General features: G+C 30.2%; 2 protein-coding genes and 1 long non-coding RNA gene across 29 annotated transcripts in view; 2 read left to right on the forward strand and 1 right to left on the reverse strand.

Moving 5' to 3' along the window:
• On the forward strand, positions 1–22,496 carry LOC148624854 (uncharacterized). 23 transcript variants are annotated; one of them, XM_088567884.1, is made up of 11 exons: positions 1–72; positions 6,172–6,239; positions 7,193–7,271; positions 7,682–7,766; positions 8,979–9,092; positions 10,636–10,713; positions 14,363–14,446; positions 14,735–14,752; positions 19,483–19,543; positions 20,324–20,484; positions 20,687–22,496. In XM_088567884.1, the coding sequence occupies exons 6-11, from the start codon at positions 10,666–10,668 to the stop codon at positions 20,963–20,965; spliced, it is 651 nt and encodes a 216-aa protein (XP_088424010.1). In that variant the 5' UTR covers positions 1–72; positions 6,172–6,239; positions 7,193–7,271; positions 7,682–7,766; positions 8,979–9,092; positions 10,636–10,665; the 3' UTR covers positions 20,966–22,496. The 23 variants fall into 23 exon arrangements, with proteins under 23 accessions (XP_088424010.1, XP_088424007.1, XP_088424009.1 ...); XM_088567881.1 differs by lacking the exon at positions 8,979–9,092 and having other exon boundaries at positions 7,682–7,793; XM_088567883.1 differs by lacking the exon at positions 8,979–9,092.
• On the reverse strand, positions 6,066–15,189 carry LOC148624855 (uncharacterized). The gene is made up of 2 exons (XR_015919793.1): positions 15,016–15,189; positions 6,066–6,467 (listed from the first exon to the last, which is right to left on the reverse strand). It is a non-coding gene; the product is annotated as an uncharacterized LOC148624855 (long non-coding RNA).
• Positions 21,102–23,968, forward strand: part of LOC148624856 (uncharacterized) — a 21,201-nt gene continuing 18,334 nt past the window's right edge. For 3 of the 5 annotated variants that reach the window (XM_088567861.1, XM_088567863.1, XM_088567862.1), the window contains exon 1: positions 21,102–21,244. In XM_088567861.1, the coding sequence (XP_088423987.1) occupies positions 21,228–21,244 (17 nt within the window). In that variant the 5' untranslated portion in view covers positions 21,102–21,227. The remainder of the gene's footprint in view (positions 21,245–23,968) is intronic. The other 2 variants (XM_088567858.1, XM_088567859.1) reach the window with 1 other exon arrangement.

Below are 23,968 nucleotides of genomic sequence, written 5' to 3' on the forward strand. Positions count from 1 at the left end.
ATACCTTTGGTGGAATTATTTCTGTTCAACAGTTGACCAGAGGAGATGCAGAAGTGAAAAAAAACGCACCAGGTAAGTTATTCTTCATGGATATCGTTTAAAGGCATACTAAAGTAGAGAGACAAATTTTCAAAAAGTTATTTTTCCAAAATCATCTTTTTTTTTTCAATATTGCCACAACTGAAATATTTTGTTTCAAAAATAACTGTGCATTCATTATGATGCATTTAATAGTTCATTTCAAGTACATTATACCAATAAACGTTGAGGTGATTACCCTGTATTTTCGACATTCATGGTCAATTTTCTTTAATATAAAATGTGTATAAGCAAAAGACATATTATTGTTCACCTTTGCTGGCAATATAAATGGTTGTAAAAGTTATTCTCTCTTGCTTATATGACTGGACAAGATCATTCATGAAAAAAAAGAAATTTGTAATATTAAATTATTTATGAAATCATTTTACGCTTTAGCATCAAAGTTTTTTTTACAAGTAAAAAGATTTAAAAACAAACTTTCAGTGGCCCATTTTACATTTTCCATTCAAGAAACTAGACAAAATCGTTCAACATGCATAACTTTTTTTATAGCAAATGTTTCATATGTAAACATATGATGAATATAATTCCGTTTGATTTATTGCACAAGCCCCAGTTTTATATAAATTATGTACATATACTTGTTTTAAATAAATTGGGTTCACACACACACACACACACACACACACACACACACACACACAGAGAATAAAAAATTCGCGACTAAAGATTTAAAATATAAATACAATAATATTCTTCATGAAAATTAACAACAATGATCAACAACAAGACAATTGATAATAAACTACAACAGTTTTTGAGAGCAACTTTTTTGATGATATGTTTCAACATATTACCACCCAATATAAAAATAATTGAACTAGGGAAAAAAAATAAACATGCTCCAACGGAATTAACCATACATTCATACATAAAAAGTCAATCGTTTTATGTTATTCTTATTGCTACTTTAACATTCTTGTACGTACGTTGTAATGATGTAATTAGAGATTAACAAGGGACTAAATATATTGGTTAAATCAAATTTTGTTTGTTCCCTTTTTCATTTATCAATGTTTATGATAACATACAATAAGGTATCGACTATGTAACAATCTCAGAGTAATTTTGTAGTAATAGTTGCTCATTTCAAATTAAACATGGTTGGAGTGTCAGTTATCAGTTCTCCCTTCATTTTAGGATATTTCTCTTACTGAAATTATACTGAAACCTTTAACTATATATTTCAAATAAACATTTAACCCCTTAAAAAGGATGTCACTGTCAAATGAAATAATGTAAAATAACGCTATTCTGTTTAAGTCTAAACCAGCTGACAACATTTTATGTTTATATGTGAAAATATTTCACACCTGCAAAGAAATTTCGACATTGTATAGCTGAATTTACTACATGCCAATTGGCAGATACTCAGTCTGGTTGTCTTGAAGCACTATATTTAGTCGTTTAAGTCCATCTTGTGAAATAGTTGTCATATATTTAAGTCCAACTGGTGAAACAGTTGTCATATGTTTGCATTTCATATGGTCCAGTGTGTACAATTTGAATTATTTCTCACTAAAAGCTTAAAGAAAAAAATATTAATTTCATGAACATTTCAAATATCAATTCCTTTCTTAGACGAGATGTATGGGAGAGCTCATATACTTGTCCATTCCAATATATAAAGGCATATTTACCATCTATCATCATTTGAAAATTTAAAATAACTTAAAGAACATTGCACGGAAATCCATTTTTTTTCAAAGGTGAAAACGCAAAACAACATAAAAGTTCGGAATATGAAATATGACATTTTCACAAGAGTTGCAAATTTGTGGAAGTTTACAATAACTTGTATGGCTAATTGTGAAGGGCCTTAAACGAAACGAAAACAAGAAACTTCATAAATGGAGCCTATATATTGCAATTATTGCATCCAAAACATGCATAACAAGAGAGCGAGTGAAATTAATTGTTTTTCATTTTTCATGTTTTCAGTACTTATATATTTAGTTGTTTTGTTAACTGACTGATATGCCTTTCAAAGCCAAACACACTATGCATTGGTTTCAAGGAAAAGGACAGCAGAACTATAACACAAGCGAAATTAAAATTAACGCCAGAAGAGTACTTCCACACTTCGCGATGCTGGAACTAATATTCCTTTAAAGATTTGCTTTTGGTTAGTAAGGGGAAACAAAATTGCTCAACAAAACAAAACTAAACAAATGAAAACATATAAAATATATGACATTCAAACGAACAAAACATGTAACTCGCGTTTTCTAGTCATCGTATGTGTCAATGACATTTGTGATAAAACAATGCATAAACATGATAACAATATCCCTCACATAAGCTATAAGGAAAATGGTAAAATAAGTATTTTACTGGTTTCCTTTTTGCATGAGTAGTTATCGCATAGGTATATTGAATACATAATTAAAGTATCTTTCTAAGACAAAATCATGTCCTAATACGGATCTAAATAGGGATATTTTTGTAGTATTCAAATGATGTCATTTAAATATGAATATAATTAATATTTTACAATAATAATCTGCTCAAATAACCATGAAGTTTGCTTACTTGTTCTCTGCTTGAAATAAAAAAAAAACAACGTCTTTTCAAACAACTTGACATTTGTAGATTCAGATGAATTTTAAACTAGATAGAAAACATGCTGTTTTTCAATTTTTTTCTTTTAATAATAAAATTGTTATTTTCCTGGATTGATATCGTATCCAAGGGGTTACATCAAGTTTATCCTTTCACAAATTGGGTTAACTTGTGTTAATTTTTGTGAATTGTTTATTTAATCAATGTATGCTGCCTTTCAATTTTTGTAATTTTCCGATTCATGATATAGATTTATTTACAATTATTTATTAAAAAGGAGGGATTTCGCAATTGTCCGACAGTGGTTGCATCAATTATCATGAAACCGGAATATAAAATTATATTCATTGGTGTCAGTTCCTTTTCAATTGTTCTCAATTTTTGATTTTCTGTATTTAAGTTACGGGACTCTATTCATAAAAGGGGGGTTTCCATTAGATTAACATTTACTTAACACATTCCTCCTAGTAGGATAAATGTAGATTTGTAACTAAGCACACGATGTATGGTAGTACAGGACAGCTTATCTAGGTGTTGTTTTGTAGGATTGAGGATCAATTTAATGATACATGTAAATTTAACTAAATATCATACCAACGTCTCAAATTGTGACGACTCTATTCACTACACTGCTACATCGGATCATAATTGATACAGGGAAGATATGGTCTGGAAAAAAATGTGTAATACCCCCACAGGAAGGTTCGGGTTGAATTTGGAGGTTTTGATTGAAACCGTTCAGGAATTAGGGGTCAAAAAGTTACCACTGCGAATGTTGTCAAATTCTTATCTTGTGTCAAATATGTAGTGGTAATCAAAATTCGAAGCTGTATCAAGTTTGAGGTTTGTTAATACTTGCCCAACTGTTCAGGGTTTGACTTCTGTTTTCGTATCAAGCTGCCCCATTTGAAGCATTTGTTAATCATTCGAACATTCTAACCATAATTTCTGTGTTCAATTTACATCAAAATTAAGCACTTTTTTTTTACCTTTTTTATTTGGATCTTGTTATATAGATTGCAATAACCACATGTTATGTAAAAGTTAAAAGTATACTGTGCATAACTCACAAGTTTCGGAGTTATGCAATATGCTTTGTAAACTTTATCTTAAACTTGATAAAGTTTATTATCAACATCAAAATAAAAATTATCACTCTTTCAAATGGACGCAATATATCGAATTTATGACAGTATTTTAAACCTTACTTTTGAAGTAAGTTCTGTTGTTGCTATTTTCAGACCACAGGACTCAAGTCAACAATTTCTACACATATTTCAAAAACAATAAGAGATACTGGAAAATTAATGTGACTTGTATTCTTTTGCTTGGAGAGCGCTACAAATCTTTTCATTTGGACATAGTTGAGATCGACTCCTTATTGGAGTTATTGCCGTTGAAAGTTAAAAAAATGATGATTTTTGTAGTTTTTAACTTATAACTTAAAAACTGTGACTGACATAAAGAAACCTTCAGTTGTCGACAATGATTCTTATGATACGGGTTACATTAGTTTTTATTTTGTCAAAGTCGTAAGTTGCCATTGGAAGCCCAAAAACAACGAATTTTGTGGTTTTCACCTTATAACTTTTACAAATAGAAAGAAACTTTCAGTGGATGAAATAGTCCTTACATCGGCTATTTTATAGACCCTTAATTTAAATAACGAATCTTTACTAGATTTATTTCCCTTGAATGGTAAAAAATTGTATGTGTTTTTTTTTTTTTTTTTTGTTTTTTTTTTTGGTTTTGTTTTTTTGTTTGTTTTTGTTTGTTTGTTTGTTTTTTTCGTTTTTGTTTATCCTGTTTTTATCATCATTTAAAAAACCACAACAGCTAGAAAGAAAATTAGATGGATAATATCTTCATCATTTATAAGGCCTACCATAAGTTTTTATTAACAAAGATGTTATTGCCATTGGAAGGCACAGATAGACGATTTAATCTTACCAGACTCTCTAGAGCCTTTAGGTTTATATATAATTATAATAAGTTGTCATATGCCTCCTTGTTATACTCATTGCGCTTGAAAGGTGAAAAAAGATGTTTTAGTTTTTAGCCAATATTGTGAAAGCTATAACAGATATAAAGAAACTTTCAATTGATGAAATGATCCTTATGATATATCGTACCAAAGCTTTCTTTGAGTCAAAATTGTTGGACAACTCTGTATTAGAGTTATTGCCCTTGAAAGTGAAAAATGATGTTTTAACAGTATTCAGCCAATAGCCAATATTGTGAAAACTATAATAGATAGAAAGAAACTTTCAATTGATGAAATGATCCTTATGATATGTCGTGTCAAAGTTTTCTATGAGTCCAAATTGTCGGACAACTATTTATTAGAGATATTGCCCTTGAAAGGTGAAAAATTATGTTTTTAGAAGTATTCAGCCAATATCTTTAAAACTATAATCGTACCAAAGCATTCTTTGAGTCAAAATTGTTGGACAACTCTGTATTAGAGTCATTGTTCTTGAAAGTGAAAAATGATGTTTAAGCAGTATTCAGCCATTAACTTGAAAACTATAATAGATAAAAAGAAACTTTCAATTGATGAAATGATCCTTATGAGAAATCGTACCAAAGTTTTCCTTGAGTCAAAATTGTTGAACAACTCTTAATTAGAGTTATTGCCAATAAAAGGCAAAAACAATTTCGAAGATGAGCGATTCAGGCTCTTGTTTTGATTTGCTTGTTGAAAGGTATACTAATTACAAAACCCCTCCGCATCACTTGTGCCTGTCCAAGGTTATAAATCTCTTGCCCTTAATGGGTAGTCTTGTGTAATTTAGATATTTTTTAATTTGTAATTAAGTTATTGTGTGTTACACATTTCGCTGAGCTGGTAGGCATGTCGTTTCAGGGTCCACTTGAATCAGACTCCGAGTGTGGAATTTTTTTCACCGTTCATGGAAGACAAATAGACTCGTGTGGTTTTACTTTTTCACCTTTTAAAAGGGGTAGGGTTGAAGTACCTTTTACAAATTCCATGTTTACACTTAATCTCTATTCACAGTTCTATAATGGCTTGTGTCAGAAGTTTCAGGTGGTCCCAGCTTAGATTTGCCATTGTTTTTGTGGAATTTCGACGTTTCAAATTCGGTGTAACCTACTTCTTTGTCAATTTTACGTTTGATTGTACGATTTATTGTTTATGTTGTTTTAATAATGACTTGATACTCTCTGAAATAAAACATTTGAACCTCATATCTCTCGGATTCCTTAAATTCGAACTTCTTAAAGTGACACGATATATTTATTTTGTAGTAACTCCTACATAAATCAACGCTTTCAGAATGACAGCATATCCGTTTTTCAGACCGTAAGATGCAGTTTTTTATTCTGCTAGAAAAATACCATCTTGTCCAATAAAAGTTTGATAAAATTTTAAATAAAAATACACGTATAAAGAATTTAATATGAACGTAGTGTATTAGTAAAGTTTAGATTTCGTTTGTTAATTTATTTGATATATGATGATCATGCCGTTTGTTTTCTTTTCAGGATACATACTGAGTTGTCCATGTTTGTACTTATATGTCACATAAGTGAAAATAACGTCAATCATAAAAGTGAGTATTTTACTTAATTTCCTTTCGGAAATAACCAAGCAAATTCATAAAATATTAAATATATCTTTAAGAAGAACGTTTCGTCAAAATCATTTCTACCCCAAGGTTTTTTCCATAGATTTCCACATATAAACACATATAAACACAAACTCCAAAACGCCAATTACTAGTTAAATTTGTTGAAAGTTCCAATAATCACAGATTAATCCCGATGCTCTCCTTTGATATCTGAAAAAAAAAGAAAAAAAATGAGTTCACTTCTTTTTCAAATGCATTAGGTTGACTTTTTGTGTAAAAAAAGCCCACTTATATACATACTAATATGAACGACTCAAAACATTGTAACTATGTCTGATGAATGAACTACTTGTTTTTATTTTATTTTTTTCCCAGATATCACTTTTGAATCAAAGAATCAATGCAAATTTCGTTCGAATTTAAGAGTATCGGTTCTAAAGGTCTTTATCAAAGAAACTTCTAGTTTGTTAATTTGTCAGTATGTCATGGCGTCATATGAAAAAAGTTCTACCAAATTTAGAAATTTGATATATGACACTATTGAAATTTACATCCAATGCCTACAGACGTGTTTTTTAAACCTAAGTTTGTTAAGAGGACAGGATAAAGATGGGGTGCCCATTAAACAGATACTGATGGTTTTCTACCTATGTAGTGTAACATTTGGCATGTAGAAAAACAAGTAGTGTAATTAAGGTAAACTATATTGAAAACAATGCATTGACAATGCTAACAATTCTTTAACACATATTTATCATTTAGAATTTGATTTAATTTAATTGTTTAAATCTCAGAGGGAAGAAAGCATAACAGTATTCATCCTCCAAACAATTTCTAAAGTTTCTTTTGCATTAATTACTTTGTTAATATGGTTATAATACATAGAATGTTATTTGTCATGATTACAAAATGCGCAACATCAGTTTTCGTTTTAGACTTATTTAATAAATAAAGATAACAAGGAAGACCCATGGATTGATGTGCATGTTTTATGGTGGATTAAAGAGCACCAAGGCAAGGCGTTATTGTAGTTGTTATTAACCAAACCAATCGGTCCTCTTTTAAAGCAGACTAACGATAATTGTAACATAAAACCGTCAAATTGTTGCAAGATCTGGCAAGCTGGCGTTATTGTATTTAACAGAAATGAAACATTAATAGCCATGCATTTTTTGTTGGCAAACATAGTAGCTGCTTGAATGAAGATATAATAGAAACATATTTCTTTTATAAACAATTAATAAATGATCAATTACCATTCGATTAAAAAAAATGACAAAAGTTGAGTGCAATTATATAGTATAACAGTATCTCAAAACGAAATGCAAAAATAATCCTTTTTTTTTCATTTTGATTTATTTTCTCATTCATGAATTGTCAGTTGAGACCTAATTCATATCTTGAGCAATGCTTTGTTTTTACAGGAGTTAATTCTATAACAGCTAGATTGATGAAGCCAGATGTCTATAGTGCTTTACAGTGCTACACTTTCAAAGTGTCGTACCCAAAGTAATGTTTAACCTTTTAATTAAAATAGTATGAATTATTCTATTTCTTAGAACAATCACAATGACAGAAGAAAACTGTATAAGCTATTAAAATAATATTTTAAAGAACTGCTGGTCTCTGCAGGTTGAAATCTATATTATTCCATAACTAATAGGTCATATTTACTACTTATTATTCACAAATCGACTGGTAATCCATTGATTACATCTGTAAATTGAACTCTTGTCGTTCAAACTAAAAAAAAAGAGTTTGATCGATGATTTTGATTAGAAATTCCTGTTCGATACCTGCTCGATTAGTGTTTGGTTTATAAAAATCTTTAAGGTAGACCTAGGGTAAGGAACATAACTCTTAAATATCATTGGAACATTTGTATTTTGCATTTTACATCAATCTTATTTAGGCATCTAATTAACTTGGACTGATTTTATTCTGCTTTAAACGAAAGCTTGAGAGGCTTTTGTGAAATTGAATATGATACAAACATATCATTGATTTCAATAGTTATATTCCTTACCTTAGGTCTACCTCCTTAAGACGTGTTTGTCTTAACGAAGTATAATTGTTTTGTAAAAAAGTAGAGCAGACGAACGATGAACTGCAAATGTAACATGATAACGATAATGTGAATATGAGAATACGGTAAATAATAACAATTGATTTTTGGAAGGGAAAGCTTATAACATAGGTTTACATGGAAATGAATGATCACACTGTTGATCAAAAGTAAAATCATATACATTTCTTTTAAAGGCATTTCGTTAAATATTCTGGAGTGAATACTATTAACGATTTGTATAAGGAATCATACGTATACAGGTTTTACTAATGGCTTTGAAAAAAAGAAATTGAAAAACGTTTAGGTTGTTTTACAAATAAACTAGTGTTCTATGTACCTACAATAAAATGATGAAATTTTCCAAAAACAAAAGATTTATGAATGAAATGTTAAAAAAAGTCCACAAATAATTGAAGGAAAAACTAAGACACTCAAATATCCAAAATATATATAAGCAAATACAATAAGAGAATTGAAAACCTGGTTTACAGAAAACAAGAATCGATTAGTGTCATTAATCAGCTATATATAACATTTCTATGCAGGTCGTTCAAGCATTAGTATCGACAATATCATACTCGACAAAACACTTTATGTCCATATAAGTCAGAACATGACCTTGACTTAACATTTTCTGCGTTTGATTTTGATAGACATTGTGAGCAGTGACACAGTACTCTCGAATGCGACACGTTCTAGTTTTCGTCACTCTCTATAATGACAAAGAAAAATAGTCAAACGAGTACCGTGTACGTGCCTTGTTAAAGGTACTTCAATTATTCAATTATGCAGTCTTAATTTACTTGACATTAGCTTTCAACAATCTAACTATGATTTAGTAAGACCAATTTATATTTTTGTTTGGTTTAAGTCATAATTTATAATTTATTAAATTAGATGCTTTTTGTTTTTTTTGCAAGCTAATACATTGCATCATTATACAACAATAGGTCATCTGATATTAAATTAATACTTTAGCTTTCGTTCAGTGTGAATAATTGTTGAATGAATAATTCTGATTTTTTTTAAATTCAAACTAAGTATAGTCTTTTAGCGCTAAATCGAATTTCGAAAAAAAACCACATCAATCGAACATTAATTAGGACATACATAAATAAATAAGAATAATAATACATTTTTATAAAGTTTAAAGCATAATCATTGTTTACAAGTTTGTAAGTTCATCTGATTATTTTAAGATATGCTTAATCATGGTAACAATTAATTACTGTCATAAAGTTGCTGAACTTTATACAGTCAAAGGGGAGACAATCACTAAATACTGTTCACTGTATTTATTTACACCATGAGATGGCAAATTATCAAAACGTTGGGTGTATACTGTAAACGAATAGTGTGTTAAAAATAAATATATTTATCGATTACTAAAAGTAATCTTCACGGTTCTTTAACATCACAACATTCAAATCTCCACTTAATTATAGTCTAAATATGAATTAATGTTCAATATTCTTCTTTCACATTTAATATAAGAAAATGCTTCATATATTTTACATCTATCGGGTTAGGGCAGCTAATTGTTTTGTATTCAACCAGGGTATTCAGAATTTAACATAAACAACCAAGGATCATATGAGTAGTTAGTGATATATATGTAGGACAAGGTCTTCAGCTATTCAGAGCTTCCACGAATTCAGCCAGGATTTTCAGAAATCTCCTGTGTCATCGACTAGACCTATAAGTTTATGACATCTGTCGGATCTGTCTATTATATTTGATTGAAGTTCGTCGTTCCCTCCCCCGTTACAGCTTTTCTCGGTATTCTCAATACGTTTCTCCGAAATTGAGGTAAAATTGTAGCATTGCCAAACGGCCGCCAAATACTTAAAATTAACAATTTATTCCAAAAATAAATTGTTATGTATCATTACTTAAAACTGCGTTAGAAGCAACTTTTTAATATAATGTAAAGTCTATTTTTATATTAAAACCTCTCCTATTATATCGGATGAACTAAATAAACTCAATAGTAAACTAAATTTAGACCAGTTATGTCGAGGTTAGCTTTTTCTTACATGCTAGCGTATTTACTGTATAATATAGAATGGATTTGTCTACACGCTAAAAATGGATATGAAGTGTACCGAAACTGGAAAAATGCATGAACATTTTGTGGGAGAAGTTTGTGAAAAATGTAATATTCTCGCTGCTAGGTTGCAATGCAAACTTTGTACAAAACAGCAGATATTTAACATTACTTTTTCTTGCTTTGCTATTGGAACAATTGTTGTGAACGCTATACTTATTGGAAATCTTGTGACAAAAAATGATCATATTCAAATTTTGCAGCAAGATATTGAGAGTCTACAACTTCAATTAATGGCACTACAAGAGTCAAGACTAAACATGGGAAAGCAGTCATATGACGTAAGTAGACCGCATTGACATTTTCAAAATTATAAAAAAGAAAACATACAAAGAAATAACCCCCCCTCCGAGAAAATAAAAAATAAACACACACACACACACACGCACACACAACAGAACACAAAGTTCAAACATACTTATATCTTAGCAGTAGTCATAAAGCAACTGACAGTTGAGGTGTAGAAATTCACTACCCACAGCAATAAAACATAAACAATGCTTTAAACGTGACTCAACACAGATAAAACAAAACTGTACCATAGAACCTAAACTTATACGAAACAAAGGGGGAATAGATTGTTTGTGTTTAATCTTTTAACCATCTAATTATTTTTGTCAATGTAAGCAAAATATGATAATTACATTTCACATTCATTAAAATAGAAAGAGTAATCAAGGGAACCAAGGTTATAGCAGTAATCAAAAGAATGTATTCCAGGGACAAAGACAAGACATGGAAAACAGATATACACAACAAAGAACATAAAGTAACAGATATACACAACAAAGAACATAAAGTAACTAAAATCATACATACAAAGTAACAAAAGTAAATGAGCAACTCGGACTCCGCTAAAAAATAGGAGCATGGACCAGGTGCACCGGTAGGGTAAGCGTCCTCTGCTTTTCTAGAAATTATTAATCATCAAAGTAAACATTAATGTAAGTGACACAGATATAAAAAGCAAAGTTTGAGCGCTATTAACTATTTCAGAAAGAGTAATCAAGGGAACCAAGGATATAGCGGTGACCAAAAGAATGTAATACAGGGACAAAAACCAGACATGGAAAACAGACATACACAACAAAGAACATAAAGTAACTAAAATCATACATACATACAAAGTATCAAAAGCAAATGAGGGACTCGGACTCCACTAAAACTGGGAGCATGGACCATGGACCAGAGCTATGGACATTCAGGCGCAGTCATATTTTGCCAAAAAAAAAATCAAAAATACTTTGTGGTGAATCTTCTAAAGCTGCAATGAAACAAAGTTTAGATGATAGTATTTTTTGTTATTAACAAAAAAAGATGAATTAAATAAATTTTTAAAAATGAAATCGAAAGGTCTTTTCTTAATCAGAAAAAAAGAGAATTATAAGTATTATAACTATAACTAATTAAAATTGTCTCATTAATATATATTAAAAGAAAACACACAATAAAAATAAGAAAGTTGAAATCAATAAAGAACAACGGCTGGTTTGAAGTCGAGGAAAAACACATATTTGGACTTGACGAGATGTGACGTTCTGTTGAGACATTCATATCTGACGTTACGACTGACGTCTATTTTTATTTATAGTTGACTCATGATTCATTTGAATAAGCGTTGCCATTAGAAATTCTAGATATTTGTTAAGTATCACTGTAGTTTCCTGAGATTGATAGCATAAGACATAATTAATGGACGAAAGTTTTCAATAAACTTTTATTGAACCAAGCGCACCTGCAGAATGAGCTTGTTTAAGACCCTTTTATAGTACTAATACCATGTATTAAAGTAACAAACGCTTCTTACTGAAGATTCTCTTAATAAATTATTACAAAGACTTCGATTAGTAATTTTCCTACAACCTACTAAAATCACAAGTGTTGCCCTTTTCTTTGTTTATTAAGCATTTCTATTAATTTGGTATTAAACATCGCCGATTGTTTATGAAATTGAAAAAATGACAAATGCCTAAATCATAGATCGGTTAAAAACTTTTTTTGGTACTCCAATATTTCTTTCATGAAAGTAAACCATTTTACAGTTTAACTAAGTGGGTCTTAATTGTTTATCAAATAAATAATACTAAATATTCTTTGTATCAGTCTAATGTACTTCAATTTCGAAGAAATGAAAATTGATATTATATCTCTTTTAATGTAGTTTTTTTTTAGTACAAAGTGTATACATTGTTTGTGCACTTTTGTTATAGAATTGAAAACAATCGAAAAATACAATGAATTAAAGTAAAGATCTTCATGCAAGATTTTGCAGCGTGAAACAGAGACAAATAAATTAAAATTATATAAAATAAAGTTCAATTTGGTTAGCAGGTACCTAAATAAAAAAGTGTGGAATCAAAAGTTAATTGCTTTGTTTTCTATATCTTACCAGTAGACCAAAATATTCTGACATACAAGACGCAAATGCTGCAATATAAATCACAAGATGTCGGTGTAGACCAAATGCTTTATTGTGATGTTATTCTATTGACTTATGATGTCATATCATAATTTTTTCTGAGGTTTGTTGTTCCATGTGCACCTAACGAGGCAATTTGTGTATAACAATTAATGCGTTTCAATTGGTTCTTTTCGGTTATTGATTCCCATTTTTGTTTGTCTCTGTTTTGTTTTAACGTCATTATTTTAAGGTCAACTATGTGATATTTGATTTCATGCATTTGAAGCAAGCATAAAAATAAAGGGAAGTGGTTTATTATGAGTGCAATCAAAGATAACAGTGACAGCAAAATTTGTATTTGGATGGAGAAGGTCTTGGCTAAGTTAATATACGCTAAGGATAAAGCATCGAGAAATAAATTGAAGTGAATCATATTGCAGTTTGAACTAAAAACTAGGAAACTAACAAAAACAGCAGCAACAACAACGACAGAAAAAATCCGCCAAAGACAACAGACAGTTGCAAAATATACAAAAAAAAAAACCAAAAAAACAATCGGACTTCTCAGAAGTATCGGTGCACAGCATACGTGAACTAATTTGATTAGGGTCTTTTCATAGGCCAGCACAGCACAAAATTTCTATCCGTAAGAAATGAACAATGAAACACGTACTCAAAATTAAACTTAAATAAAAAGGTGCAAAGAACAAGGTGAAGCTTTACGAAAACAAAACATCGTCGTTAAAGTTAAAGCCCGAAATACAATATAATGTCCTATATGTTTTAACAAAATTGTAAATGAAATTGTTTTTCGATCTGTTTTACCTGCCCGAACAAAAGTTCATAAATGAGGTCAAATTTGTTACAGGTATGAAATGAGCTGTTCAATTTCAAAATTCGTACAGTAATCCATGTTTTTCTTAACATTTTGGATATAGAATAAAGACAAATTTGCAAAAATGAGGTATACTTTTACCATAAAACAACTCGGTTGTGATGTACCTATTTCAATACTTAATTAAATTTTTTTTAACCTATTCTAAATTTGGAAATATCAATATGATAATTAATACGACAGGTTTTGTCTTTAATACTCAAATTAAGTCTTCTTTGTTGTAATTCCCGAAGAGAATTGTACTGGGGTCCATTCGAGTAGTCCAAAGAAATATGATACGTTATTATTATTATTTTTTTTAATTTCATCTTCAAAATTTGGTATCATAGAGGCTTTGTTACTCAGGCAAGAAACGTGTTTTTGACACTATTAAACAGTGCCATCATTATACTAGTCACGTAACTATATTACAGAACGAAATATGGTGGGATTACAAGGTTCGAAATTGTACACTTAAAAGACAGCCTCAAATCAATCAAAAGCAATAAAAGAAAGCAAGCAAACCAAACAACAAAACAAAACAAATAACAAAATAAAAACAAAAACAAAAACACCTTAACAGAATCTGAAATCATTCTTTAATCATAATATTAAGTTTATTTGAGTTTAAAAAAAAATAATGTTCTATTTGTAGAATGACAATTTGAACGAGAAATTTCAACCAATAGTGCACACTCGTATGAAAAGAAATGCAAATCCAAAATTAAAGAAAAAGAAGGTAACATATGATTGTACCAAACAACCCTCCGTTTTATATGTGCTCATAGAGACAAACATTTAAAGCAAGTATTTAAAGCCATAAGAATTCAAATAGAAATAACAAAAATAGAATAAATTGTTTAATTTAAAAATGCTAGTAATTATATATCCGTAACCATCGCATCAATTAATGGGAAAGTGTGATATATTTGTATGGCTGGTCTGCCTTTCATTTTTGGGTTTATTGAAAAATAAGAACGCTTGAATTAATAATAAAACTTACATATATCTATATAATTTAAAAAAGGCACCATTATTGATGGAAGTAAGTAACTGATGTAATCACCAATTACTAATAAATGTAAATTACTATTTTTACTTTATAATATATTGAGACTAATATATTATTATCAATCATTGAAAAAACCTTTTACGATGACAAAAACCATTTAACCTAGAATCTTAGGGTCTATATTTTAATTTTGCATTCACTGGATATTATTTTGATAAGCTCCACAGCTAAAAATAAGCCGCTTATTGAAAAGAAGAAGAGGGTAAACCAGCTATGAACAGAATTTATAAACTTACTTTTACATGACAGCTATGTCCACAGATAGAATAAAAATAAGTATAATATTCAACCCGGACCTTGTCCAAACTTATCTGTTAATATTGTACGACGGGGAACTTCCTTGTACATTTCGTGGAAGCCTTAATAAGGAAGAGCAACCCAGTACAATGAGTGAGGTCAAAACAATATTCTTTTTGTATGCATGCAATATTTTGTATATTTTAGACGAATGAGCATCATTAGCCTTTTTTTTATTTAAGTGATACATATGTTGAACAGTAAAAGTTTTTTTTTCAAATTTCTTTGTATTAACCTGTAGCCATATGTTGATGACAAAAATGATCTTTTTATGTGTTTCATAGTAAATGACATAATATCCGTTCGTTATAAAAAAAAATCAAACCAATATATTTTGCTGATTAACCACCTTTATCGTATTAGTACTGGAACGGACATGCACTTACTTTTGACAAATAAATGATGAAAAAACAATCACAAAATTTCAGCGGGTTTTTAGTAGAAGAATTTATTATCAAACTCCCAAAAATTACAACGGTCGCTGTATTGAGATTTTAAAATACGGGATTTAAAAAAAAAAGTACCTGTATCAGTAGCTATTGCAATTATAAATATACATCTGGGAATTCTTGTAACCACTTCGACTTATCATATTTTGGGTTTTATGTTCAGTGTAATAGGGTCTTACAAAAAATGTTCAATGTGATTAATGATCTTGCCCAAAGCGTTATAACAGGGGTACAATAGAGTCATGATAGTTCACTATTCATTTATTAAACTTGGTCATCTAGATTTGTCCCACTTCAGTAAACCTACTAAATCTGAATTGTCAATTCAAAAGAATCGAACCTTGTTTATCCATATAATGTGATAAAAGTACTTTATTTCGTGTGGAGAAAGTGGATAAAAGTTATGCCAACAAATGCTTCTATCGGGTACATTAACTACATTCAATTGGGATTATTAGACATGATATGGAGTTATCTTCAGTATGATTCCAAAATAGAATTGATAGCAAATTCTACTTCGAGTTATTTTGATTGGTTAATTATTATCCAATGGAAGATACTTCCCTGTTGATAATGAAGGTTTACTTATATATGTCTGTGTGTATATATATCAAGGTCAAACTTAAGACAGGTGTAAAATGTAAACATCAATGAATTTAACTATTACCGATTTGATAACTTGAGCTTGGACTACTAAAATGTTTTTCTTGTCTAAATAAAACAATGATAAACGTCAAAGAAAACTTTTCCCATGTAGGATTTACGATAGATGAAAAATGTTGGGGCGGTTATATTATAAGTTTGTTTCAAATTGTACCATGGGAAAACAAATTTTTCATCTACAAAAAATCACAGTTATATCTATCTGCTAAAAGTTATGCCCGTGGATCTCTTTAAGAAATACAGGCTGTACTTTTATATTTTAGAATAAGAAGAAAAACAAGTGATACTGTGTTTGCAAGCAAAACACAAAAGTCGCCAAAACCGGTAAATGGTCGGATTCGGCCGAAATCTGAAGCCGCCATTGATTTCGGGATGCAATGTTAACACTAGAAGTCAATTGTCATAGAAATCAATCAATGTTGACATTTTGCCAATTTTGGCGCCCATTTTGAAAAAAAGACGACTTTGTGACAAAAGCTGAAGCCGCCATTGAATTCAGAACAGAATGTTATGTTTACTCTAGATATAAATATTCATTGAAATTGAACAATGTTGAAATTTTGCCGATTTTGGCAGCCATCTGGAAAAACGGCGGCCTTCTATAAAAAAAATTACGCCTATGATGTCAGCAAGTCAATAACAGTGTTCTGAGTTATTTTCATATAATCAATAAGTTCCACTGATTTAACAGATTTTTTTTTTCATTTTTTGGGGTTTTGTTTTGAAATCGACATTTTTAGATTCCGATTCCGGAAGCAGCATGCACATCCCCTGAGCATTCTTGATTTCTTTAGCCAAGTTTGGTATCAATCGAATAAACCGTCTCCGAGAAATCGCCAGGAAATCTTTACGTGCAGAAGAAGAAGTATGATAATAATAATAATAATAATAATAATAATAATAATAATAATAATAAGAAGAAGAAGAAGAAGAAGAAGAAAAGAAGCAAAAACAATAAGTAGCAAAACTCCATTTTGGCGACTTAATAACATGTAATTTTGTTTGAAATACGATTTTCAATGAAGATATTCATGGAAATGACAAACAGTCCTTCGAAATGTTAAATTACTTAATGTAATCTACTTAGTACATCATTTCCACTCAACAGCGTAATGAAAAAGCACATCTAAGGGTAAAGTCATTAGTACCTTGATATTTGTGGACTTTAGCCAATAACTTCTATTAATACTTTTTTAGATTTCCAAATTCTCCACTTTGACTTTAAATCACATTTAACACGCTCGTCAAAAACATATGAGCTGATGTGTTGATACTTATCCAATAATTATGTAAATATTCATGAAACATTTTTTTTCTATATATGACTTATTTTTTCATACATTCATACAAATTGTAAATGGTATGATTATTAACTTAGGACCAAGTTACAGTAAAATGTGTCTAAACCTAATTCCGTTCAAACTGCAAGCATTGTTTACATTAGAAATGCTTTTGTTTTGCATGTTGAAATCTTTTTTTACCGTCTTGAAATACAAATAATTTAAGCCACTCTATGGTGATGGAGAATCTATAATTTATTGAAAATAAAGTTGTATCTGTGGTATTGCATCTATTACCTTTAAGTAACATTCAAATTGTTTTACTGTAACGGTATAGCGATGCTACAACTGCATTTTATATGGGAGAACAAATGCTTCAAAACAAAAAATGAAAGTAAAATTTAACTTCTAATAGATAGGTTGACATTTTGTCTTTACTTAGTATTAACCACTAGGTTGGACCAGGTGCATAGACAAGTAAATTGTCTTATGTTATTCTACGAGTACTCCCCTAATTACACACGTGTGTCCCGTGATAATGAAAACCATACCATGATACAGATGGAAAATACAAACTAGAATTTCTTTCAGGCATATATGGTTCACGTCGAAGGAATCGGTGGTGAAGCTTATCCAAAGGGTATATATTTTCATTTGTAATATAGATAAAACCTTCGCAAATTAATGTATTCAAAATGGTATTTTTGCATAAATGTATTGTTTTTGTGCTTATTTTTTGTTGTTTTTTTTCTGTCAATTTCAGACTTAAATTTTTCTAAAATGATATCAATAATTTATGTTAATGTTCTTTAAAAAGTACAGAATATTTTTATTGAAATTTCGACAATATATCACATAGGCGTATGTAAACTTTGAAATAATCCTCACAAATCATATTTGACCAATTTGCACAAAAGACTTTTGCTTAAAAAAATCGACCGCTTAACTATAGATTACAAAAAGTATTTGTCGGGTAAATGTTTTTTTCTCTTCTTTAAACATATTTGCAAAAATACCAGATGATTTAATATCCTTTGGATACGTTAGTCACCAACCCTCACTTGAACTTAAAGTCTGGTTTTATTTTAAGATGTTTTCTATATTGTGGTTTCTTTTTTAAAATTTCAAAATATTCTACGCGTACTTACGGATTGTCCAAAACCGGAACTCTGCCAACGATTTAAAGCCCCTTATCTTTTGTGATGCTTCTATCATCCGTTCTAGTTTTGTATAAATTGAATAAATATTTCGTTTGTAGGAGTTTAATGTTCATGTTGCCGGACTAGGTGGCCAACATATGCCAGAGGGTAATCAGATTTATTTTGGTTATTTTCCCCAGCATTAACAGATGAAAGTTTAATAGAATTGAGAATTATGAAATGCTGTTAGTCATAATCTTAAAGGCAGATTTTTTTTTATTGTTTAAAGTTTAATATTTTGATTCCGATTCCATTCAAATGTAAGCATAAATCATTTTTGAAGACTCGTGTATTTCAGTTTACATTCGTACCACTAGAACTCGAGAATAATGTTCATGTAGTTCGAAATTACCTCTTACTAACAGCATTTGATATAAACTAAATGGAATATACTGTTACTATCAGAAACTAATGCATCATTTATAATGATTTCTAAAATTTAAAACAAAATCTTATATATTTTTTTTCATTCACAAATTTATAACAATAAAATGTATATAAAACGCATGCAATGGTTTCTGAATAATAGATCATATTATGCTTTTTGCACAATTTATAAAGCTATTTTCATAAGCAGATCTTCTTAGTGGTACTGACTCTAATGTATGAAACAGCATATTGCAATTTATATATTTTTCATTTTTAGAATAATCCAACAATTAAATAGATGAAATTCATGTGTAAGTTCATTGAAATGTATTACATTAAATTGCAAATATCACTGTGAAGATCTCAGCTTTTTTGTTTTTGTGTATGATATGGTTTCCTAAGATTTTTGTTTTATTCTGCATGCTAAACAGTAACTTGTATTGCAGTTTTCTATTGGGACAGTCCATTATGAAGGCAGAAGTGCCTTAACCCAAAACCCTTTCGATGGTAAATTTCCAAATATTTTTGAATTACGTTTTGTTGAATGTAAAACAAGTTTATCGAAAGTCTTGTGCATTGCCATTTAATAAATCTGAAGTACATGATATATTACTTTACAAAATACGGCCAGTTCATATTAGTAACGCTTTTATCGTAACAAACAGAGCTATTGTTTATACGATTTGATAGGCTATTAGTGAGTTAACAATACAATAGAAAAATCTGCAATTCAGGATTTTCCATGCAAAACCAGGATAAACTAGGATACCATATGTCAATATTTAAATTCAATGTATAAATCACATTTGAAAAATCAAATCAAAACAAAACAAACCATCAAAAATAGAACAAAACAAAAACGATACAAGACGACGCAAACAAACCAAACTAATTACATAAAATGTATAGGCAAGAAACAATTCCGGAAAGTGAGGCAATAATTACGTTTGCAATGCTGAACAATCTATATAGATGTTTATTCTTTTATCATTCCAAATCAAAGCTCTATTATATCTATTGCAAATTGAAAATATAAACATTCCATATTAAACCCTATATTAATATCAAAAAGAGGAATTCGTTAATAGTTACTTCGATTCACGTTTTCTGTTACACTTCTAACAAAGTAAATTGTTTCGGAACTATAACTCTGGAGTTGGAAACGAGAAATGAAAATCACGAATTAAATAAAAAGCGATGGCGACGAACAAAAATAAAGTCCTTTTTAAATAATTGCCAATATACGCTCAAAAACTATTAAATAAATCTTGATATATACATTTACAGATCGTTTTGCAGGGGTGTTTCAGAACTGGCTGCTAGCGAATTGGACAAAACCGAAAGGAAGGAGAAGGACTGTGTTCACTAAAAGCAAAGAGTTCCATATGGATATGAACACTGGAGAATTAACCATAAGCAGAAAAGGAGTATACGTGTTTTATTCACAGGTACTTGTTATAAAAGATGCTTCCACACATATTAACTAAACAAGATTATCATCCATTTAAGTACAATATGAAGAATTCCTGAATTTCAAAGTTAAATCCATAATATTAAAAAAAATATATATGTAGCAACAAAAATTAAAAAGTTTATGTTTATTAAGTGGTAAAGATTCTTATTGCTTCATTTAAAATCAATCAATTGCAGATAACTCTGATGGGTAGGCCTAACCAAGGCTACTATGTGGAAAGAAAAAGAAAAGGTCGTAATCAGGAATGGGAAAAGCTTGCAAGTTGTTTCCTGGCTATTGAAAGTGCAACAAATGTCAATCAGCAAAATCATGACAAGAATTTTAGTTGTCCAACTATGAGACTTGTTGAATTTCACTTCAAAGACAAACTGCGTATTAGACATGAAAAGAGGACAAACATTTTGGCAAATTTTGATCCTTGGGCTTCATACTTTGGACTTTTTAAAATAAAGTGACTGTTGTTAATTCAACGAGTCACTGACTGTAAATAGGGCATGTTTATTTGGTTTGGATTGTTTTGAAATAAAGTGGAATCCATTCTGAACGATCTTATTTGGGATTTAAAATAGCATGATCAGTTTAGTTTAAATACTTTCACAAATTATGTTGTTTGTGAAAAGTCTTCCAAATAATTGAATGAGACTGTGGTCAGTTTTATTTAGCCTTGTCTTCTTAATTAATCATTTTGTTATTGGAATATGATTTGTGTATATATTTATGTGGACATATTCTCGGTAAGTCACCATACCTTGCATATTTTTTTAAATGTGAATACTACTACTAAAGCGGACCATTGCATATAATTATAATGAGATTGTTTGATCACATGAAACTTAATTCAACTTTGTAGATGATATTTACATCATTAGTATTAGTACATATCACTTAAAATGTGTAATATGTGTTTTATGCATTCTCCTTTCAGGAATGACCGTGCCTTTGATTTACAATTACAGTATTGTCAAAAGGTGTGTTTGTAGATTCCTTACCTGAAAACATTCCCTGACGTGCAATTGTGAATGGTGAATAGTGTTGAACCCCATTTTACTGTTTCCGCTATATAGATGATTTATCTTTAAACAATCCTAGTTTCAGGGATTTGATACATGGAATCTACCCCCAAAGAACTTGAAATAAAGGATACTACAGACACTGTCAGCCTCATATCTCGACCTACACTAAGAAATCGATGGCAAAGGAACAACTATTGAACTAACTATACGACAAACGACTTCAAGACTATACGACTTTTCATTCCGTATTGTCAACTTTCCTTTTATCTGTGGCAACATCCCTTCAGCACCTGCGTATAGAGTTTTCATATCATAACTCATACGTTATGTCAGAGCTTCCGAAACTACACAGGCTTTTTGTATCGCACAAGACTTCTTACAGGTAGGTTTATGAAATAGGGTTATGTTCCTTCAAGACTGAAATCATCACTACAAAATTTATATGGTCGTCATCACGAACTCGTGGATCGTTACGGTGTATTTATCTGCACCATGACAACTGATTTGTTCAACGTGATATACTTTTTTCTTTCCTCTTTCCTCTCTTTACCCTTCCGGTGCACCTGGTCCATGCTCCCAGTTTTTGGTGGAGTCCGAGATAATCATTTACTTTTGTAACTTTGTATGTATTATAGGGTTATTTTATGTCCCTTGATGTGTGTGTCTGTTTTCCATGTCTGGTCTTTGTCCCTGGGTTACATTCTTTTGATTACCTCTAGAATCATAAGACTTTTGAATAGGCAAAAGTGAATGAGAAGAAAATGATTTGTTTAACTTGGATTTGAATTTTGCTTGGTATTTTAGAGAGAAATAAATTTACTACCTCTATTGCATTGTAATTGTATGTATTGTAAATAATGTAAATAAACTCGTTTATATAGATTGACAATGTCAAACGTACATACATTGCATCCTTGTTATCTGTGTGTTCTAAAGTCTTCACTAACATATAACTAAAATGTTTAAAATCTGAGTAATCTTTTTATTGCAACAAAAATTACTAAGCATTAAGTCAAACATAGCACTGAGCAACACCTTAACATGACATTACAAACTTGTAATTGTCTCGTTTCTTACAAAATTTATTACCACTATTGAAATATTTGATCAAAAGTTATCTAAGCAAATGAATCATTGAGGGGGAAGGCTTTTTGTAACTATTCCAGGAAAAGGACAATGCAAAATGGTACAGACAAAAAGCAAAGCATATTCTTAAAAAAGTCATCGATTTGATTACGTCAAGGACATCAGATTAGTATGGCTGTAACATTTTTTATTTCTAGGATTTAAGGAAATATCATACAACAAAGGCAAGCTAACTTCGAAACTTCGAAACAGTGGGTGAGCGATGGAGACACTGTGGAATTCACATTGAGTCTAGTCGTGACATTGTAATCCTGCATGTTTAAAAAAAAACTGATTTATCTAACAATATAAAAAAAATATCTCTGTTTGTTTGCTGAGAGTAAAGTATGTTGTATAGTCCTGTCCTAACAGTCTGTGCATTAGCAGGGTAATAGGATGAATTTGCAGGTTTTTTCCTACAGTTTAAGTGATATTTTCCGTGAAGCTGTCACTTTTAATGTAACAATAAACAACTTGTTTAGTTTAGTATTTCAATAAAAAATTAATTTTGTACAATTGTTTTTAAAAGTTCATCATATGTTCTAATACAATCCATTATTAGGAATAGGATCGATTCCAGCATTTAGCATGTTATGCTTTTTTGAGATGTCATTTTTCTTTATGTTCGAGAGGAAACCGTTTAGTGTGAGCATGAAAGTCTCCTCAGAATGTACAAAATTGCAAGAAACGAAAATACAAGAAGCCCTTAAATTCAGCATCCATGACAATTATTTGATAATATATTCAGTGCTGTATTGGGTCATTGATAATATACCACTTTTCCACTCTCTCTGGTGAAAGACAACAGTGTATAGTTCGGAACGAAGAAAGGTTATCACCGAGAGGGCGTTGTAAAAATTGTATTATTTACAATTGTAGATTTCATGCAAAACAATGAAGATCTAGTATTGACATTGACTTAAAATCAAGGACAAATGCGAACAATAGAACTTCAGTTGAAACCTTGATTTTAAAAAGTACTTCTTGACTCATATTTCCTGTTACATAACATTTAAAAGGGTAACAATGGTTCAAGGCGTTTCCTTACATTTATATTTTTAGTTATTCAGTAAAGTAAAGATGTAAATATTCTTGAATTATATAAGTCAAGCACTTTTTGAAACGAATTTACTTTAATTTTTTTAAATATCGCATTATATGGAATAAGATTTGATGACAACAGTCACTCCTGCACCTTTCAGGGAAACGTATTCAATAAATGTTGTTAATATAAACAGGTCATATGCTGCTACATGCTACATAAAATATTATCTAAACCGGTAACTTTGTGCCGTACCGGTCATTTTAAGAGCTTATTTC

The sequence above is a fragment of the Perna viridis genome, chromosome 2 (assembly GCF_037379345.1).
Source record: "Perna viridis isolate PV_CMFRI_1.1 ecotype Kerala chromosome 2, ASM3737934v1, whole genome shotgun sequence".
NCBI classification, from domain to species: domain Eukaryota; kingdom Metazoa; phylum Mollusca; class Bivalvia; order Mytilida; family Mytilidae; genus Perna; species Perna viridis.